The sequence below is a fragment of the Macaca thibetana genome, chromosome 7 (assembly GCF_024542745.1).
Source record: "Macaca thibetana thibetana isolate TM-01 chromosome 7, ASM2454274v1, whole genome shotgun sequence".
In the NCBI taxonomy this organism is placed as follows: domain Eukaryota; kingdom Metazoa; phylum Chordata; class Mammalia; order Primates; family Cercopithecidae; genus Macaca; species Macaca thibetana.
In genome coordinates, this window is record NC_065584.1 from 73,080,768 (window position 1) to 73,086,021 (window position 5,254).

At 40.3% G+C, this 5,254-nt stretch overlaps 1 protein-coding gene across 3 annotated transcripts; it reads left to right on the plus strand.

Annotated features, from left to right (window-relative positions):
• The first annotated feature begins 697 nt into the window (after positions 1–697).
• CFL2 (cofilin 2) lies at positions 698–5,038 on the plus strand. 3 transcript variants are annotated; one of them, XM_050798128.1, is made up of 4 exons: positions 698–966; positions 1,954–2,261; positions 2,381–2,457; positions 2,540–5,038. In XM_050798128.1, exons 1-4 carry the CDS (start codon positions 964–966, stop codon positions 2,650–2,652), a joined length of 501 nt encoding a protein of 166 aa, XP_050654085.1. In that variant the 5' UTR covers positions 698–963; the 3' UTR covers positions 2,653–5,038. The 3 variants fall into 3 exon arrangements, with proteins under 3 accessions (XP_050654085.1, XP_050654087.1, XP_050654086.1); XM_050798130.1 differs by having other exon boundaries at positions 817–1,079; XM_050798129.1 differs by lacking the exon at positions 698–966 and adding an exon at positions 1,424–1,841.
• The last annotated feature ends 216 nt before the right edge of the window (positions 5,039–5,254 follow it).

Consider the following 5,254-nt stretch of genomic DNA (forward strand, 5'->3'; position numbering starts at 1 on the left):
AAACTGAAATCTAAAGCTGGAAATGGCCTTAACGATAATTTAATAACAGTTTGTTTTACAGACGAAGAACCCTGAGGTATGGAGGAGTTAAGATTTAAAAAAAAAGAGAGAGAGAGAGAGAAACTGCCTTGGCGCAGTTATACGGACTTTGCTAGAAGAGACTGCGTCGGCTTATTTGATGTCAGCTGTCATAGCTGGAGCTTCATGAAATGTCTATTAAGAGAGAGTACAATCCATTTCCTATGAAGTCTAAAATGTAAAAGGATATTACTAAGGAATGCTACCACCTAATTTTTTTTTTTTACCATCATTATTATTTCAACTAGAGTTTTGAAAAGTGATTTACCAACACTGCGTATCATTTTGTTTTTGCTAAGTACTATCAACTGGGGCAATCCCGTGTAGTAATTTATCTCTAAATAACTGGGGGTTTTCCAAAAAGACTCAAAATGTCGAAATCCAGCCTCTTTCGGGGAAACCACAGGTAACTAAGGAAAGACACCTTCGCAGGAGTTCCCCTCACACGCACCCACCCCTGGCGCAGGGCCCTGTGGAGGCGGTGGAAACGCCCCTCTGGGAGCCCAGCACTTTCTCCCGCCGACTGACGGGTGGTGCCCGGGGGCTGGAGGCGACTCTGCCAGGCTCCCGGGCTCCACTACCGCCGCGCCGCCCCCCGGGCCTGCAGAGCTCGCGCTCTGGGGTCAGGCTGAGGACGCGGGCAGCCGGGGGGCCGGGACAGAGGGCCGGCCTGCGAGCGCGCGGCGCCGGCTAGGGACCCGGCTTGCCCACGTGACCGCCCCGCCCGCCGCCTGCGGCCCGCCGAGCCCCGCCGCCTCCCTCGGGCTGCAGCTCCCGGCGTGCCCCGCACTCTCCGCTGCCCACCCGCTCGCCCGCCCCTCCTTCTCCTCCCAGTGCCACAGAGCCGGAGCCCGAGCTGCCGCCGCAGCCACAGCCGAGGGCACTATGGTAAGACGAGCGCGCTGGCCGGGAGGCCGCGGCATGGCGAGGAAAGCCCCCCGCGCGGCCCCGCACGGCCCCGGGAGTGAGGCCGCCATTTTAACCTGATTTTGGCCTCCAAGGTGGGCGCTTCTGCTCTGCGGCTCCGCTGCTCTCCAACCGACCGGCCTGCCCTCCGGCCGTCAGGCCCTGCCCTGCTGCTCTTTGGATTTTGGGGAGCGGGGAGGGCCCGGGCGCCGGCGCAGGTTGGGGGTCGGGGTCGGGGCCGGGCGGGCTGGGGCGCGAGAGGGTCTGCGGACTGCAGCCGCTCGCGCCGCCTTTGCCCTTCGCTTCCTAATTTTACTTAACACGCGAGGCTTTAAAATTGGTACGTGCTGCGAACGCTGTGTGGGTCAGGGTCTGGATGGCCTGTAATGAAACCCTTACGGGAGATTAAGAAAGTGGGAAAACACTTTTTAAAATGCTTTCTCGCCGTAAATGCTTTTACACTCGTTCCGTTAGTTTTGGAGTGTCTGCATGTGAGCTGTGGGCCGTGGGCGGTTTGGAGTTTACACTTGATTCTCTTTCCTTATGAGGAAACGTCAGTGGCTAGGATGACTTTAAAGAAAAAAATAGTAGAAGCATTAACTGAAATCCAAAAGTGTTTTTTTAAGGCCAGCCGAGTTGACACAATACAGAAGGTATTTTTGCTGCCGCTCCTGAAGCTCTGACATCACCCAGTGAAATAGGAAACATTTCAGGGATGGGACAACTTGTATTTGTCCCTTTCGCTTCCACATCCAAACCCCTTTAAGAAGGATGAATGGGCAGGATGAGTTAGACTCCTTCGCTGTATCGTCTACTGATTCTTAAAATGTGACAAATCTGATTGGACGACTTACATGGTACGGTGCAATTTTTGATGTCCAGACTAAAGTGAGTCTTCTCTAGGCAAACAGTAATTTTGGTTAAAACCAAAATACGTGTTCTGAATTACTGTTCTGTGTTTATTTTCAGGCTTCTGGAGTTACAGTGAATGATGAAGTCATAAAAGTTTTTAATGATATGAAAGTAAGGAAATCTTCTACACAAGAGGAGATCAAAAAGAGAAAGAAAGCAGTTCTCTTCTGTTTAAGCGATGACAAAAGACAAATAATTGTAGAGGAAGCAAAGCAGATCTTGGTGGGTGACATTGGTGATACTGTAGAGGACCCCTACACATCTTTTGTGAAGTTGCTACCTCTGAATGATTGCCGATATGCTTTGTACGATGCCACATACGAAACAAAAGAGTCTAAGAAAGAAGACCTAGTATTTATATTCTGGTGTGTAAAAACAAAAGAAAAAAGTACTTTTAAAATGCAAGGATTGTTGTTATCATAGTCAGTCTTACCTTTGTTTTTCTTATAAATGGGATTCAGTAATTTTTTTTTTTTTTCTGTAGGGCTCCTGAAAGTGCACCTTTAAAAAGCAAGATGATTTATGCTAGCTCTAAAGATGCCATTAAAAAGAAATTTACAGGTACAATCTTGATTATTTTGTGCAGAGAAATTATTATTTATTCATTATAATAAAGTAATAGCGTAATGTTTCTTCTTTTTAGGTATTAAACATGAGTGGCAAGTAAATGGCTTGGATGATATTAAGGACCGTTCGACACTTGGAGAGAAATTGGGAGGCAATGTAGTAGTTTCACTTGAAGGAAAACCATTATAAAATGACAGTCAAGTGCCATCTGGATCTTAAGGAGCTTGCATTTCTCCAGCTCAGTCCATTGGAATAGTATTAGGTTTTGTTTTTTTGTTTTTTTTCCCCCTTTCCACTGGGCCCTTCCAACACAATGAATGAAGGAAATATCATTTATTTAAGCAGCCAATCAGTGATTGCCATTAGACTGTTTAATACTGTTACTTTTATGTAGAACCCAAGGAATGCCTTCCTGTCATATTTTAGCCAAAACAACTGGTTATATGCCTCCCTTGCAGCAAGCACTACAATGTATGTGATCGTCAATGTGAATAGCTTAGAATACTGCAAAGGATAAGCTAATTGAATGCCTTGAAAGTATTATCCACTGGTCAGATGGTCAACTTTTTTCAGTATTATTTATAGTTGCACTTGATTGCAGTTCTGTGAGGCTTGAGCATTCATACACCTCACCTGCCTTGGCAAGCCTATTTTTGTGACGTGGCAGCACAGATATAACACTATGCATTAAAAGCACTTTTTGTAACAAGTTTAATATCCTAAAAGGAATGCCAATTAAGTTTTGTTAACTGTGTCATCAACTTATCCTAGTACCTCAGTGTTCATTCCTGTTACCTGCATACCTTCTTAAAAGAAATAGCTGTTTTTAATGCCTTTTTGTTTTCCATTGAGTGTACACTACTGAATAAGTGTAGGACTTTTATGTTTACCATGTGAGTCCTGCAACACTAAAGATATTTTGAATATCAGTCATGATGGCAATTTCTGTATAAAAGAGCCTTAAATGGAACATTGTTTTGAAATCAAACTCCCCACCCTTACAAACATGGCCACGTTGCAATAAAAATTGTGGCATATTAGAGAATGTTGCCTTGTTTTCCTTGGAAATTTTGCAAAATGTTATGTGACACAACTTCTAGGGTAATATTATTAATCTCTGCACTGGTCATTTGAGAATTTTTTTTGTACAACATTCATGTGTGATACTTTCCAGATTTGTTGGATTTATTTGGTTTAAAAAATATTCTATCTTAAAGCCAACTAATATAAAATACCATTGTTAAAGAATGGTACTTTTATAAACATTATTTATTTCCTATGTGTTAATATGAAGATCAGAAATTATTTTTTGCACTTTGGCATAAATACTTTTCAATATCTGATTTGTTCTCTGGATAAATTAGCATAGTTATTTTTTTATTCACATTTACATTTCTAAGTAGTTGTGTAGTAGAAGCAGGAAGCTCTTATTGCTTATTTGATCATAATGAAAATAATTTGTAAAATTCCTTTAAAAGTTTAATGATACTTCTGATGTTTCGGAACAGTCATTTCACCTACTATTTCTGAATATATTTTGCAAATTGAATTGGAATAGGAATTGATATAGCAGTCTTAAACATTAGTAGTGGGATTTGGCTATGGTCCAGACTGTGCTCCTTATAGAGAATTTGATCTGCTCAGTGTGAGCGGTTTGCTGTTAGCCAGGGCTATTTATGGCAAACACATGCTTTTGTATCTTGTCATAGTTATCCACAAATGGCAAAACTGGACTTGATTCTACTGGTATGCAAAACAGGCATGCTAGTAAGCAGTCAGTCGTGGCTCAGAACTTAACCCCATAGCTCAGAGGAATGCCTTTATCAGAAAACAGGAAAGAAAATATCCCTTAAAAAGCTTTTTTGAATGTGTGGAAGTAATTTTAGTATAATTAGATTTTTTTCCCATATTTTTGAAAGATTTTTCAGATGTGAACATTAAAAATAGGCTTCCATTTAAAATTATATAAATGGTTTGGGATCTTTTTGCACTGAGCAATTTTATTTCAGGCTTCCAGTAGTCCCTGTGAGTTATCCTGGACATTTCGATGGTTTTTGGTAAGGCCAAACTCTAATAAGCAAAACAGAGAATACTGATGTATACTTAACCATATCTGTAACTGATACTTGCACCATGGAATTTTTCATTGAGTTATTTCCTCATTCTTTCAAAAAATAAGGGACTATAAATCAGTTACGTAGTATCTTTTGTTTTTGTAGCTGATTCCTTCTTTCTTGTATGCCTCTTTAGTAATTTCAGAGATTAACTATTGCTTTAAACTGTGATACTTTGATTTGCTAGATTGGCAAAACTGATACTAATATAGTTAAGTTCATCTTTGAAATACATCTTTGTGCGTAGAGCCAAAAAAAAAAGATAAAATTAATAATAGTTCCCTTGTTGTTTGAGATTAATTTGGCATTTGAAATGATCATTTTATTTTACAATCATTTATAATGAATCAATGTTCCAGTTAGCTTTAAAAGGTATACGGTGCTAATTAGTAAAATATTGAAGGCAATATTTTACTGCTAGCTTGCAAAGTTATGAGAGTTTAAAAAATAAAATATATGAAGAGTTTAAAAAATAAAATATATGAAAATATTTAAAGCTGTTGAGATGTGTTTACTTACACTTCAGAACATTAAAAGTTTAAAAACTGGTGTTTCAGATCAAAGAGGCATCATCTATATTCTGTTTTTAAGGATTTTAGTTGATAATTTCTCATCAATACCAATTTTCTTTAAAAACTGAGTATTACAGCAATTAATTTTAGCATTTTCAGACAAAT

Bases quoted from the DNA above. Each gene is read 5' to 3' on its own strand.
- CFL2 (XM_050798128.1), top strand. The intron at 2,262-2,380 runs GTGTGTAAAAAC...TTTTTTCTGTAG, and splicing joins GACCTAGTATTTATATTCTG to GGCTCCTGAAAGTGCACCTT. The intron at 2,458-2,539 runs GTACAATCTTGA...TCTTCTTTTTAG, and splicing joins CATTAAAAAGAAATTTACAG to GTATTAAACATGAGTGGCAA.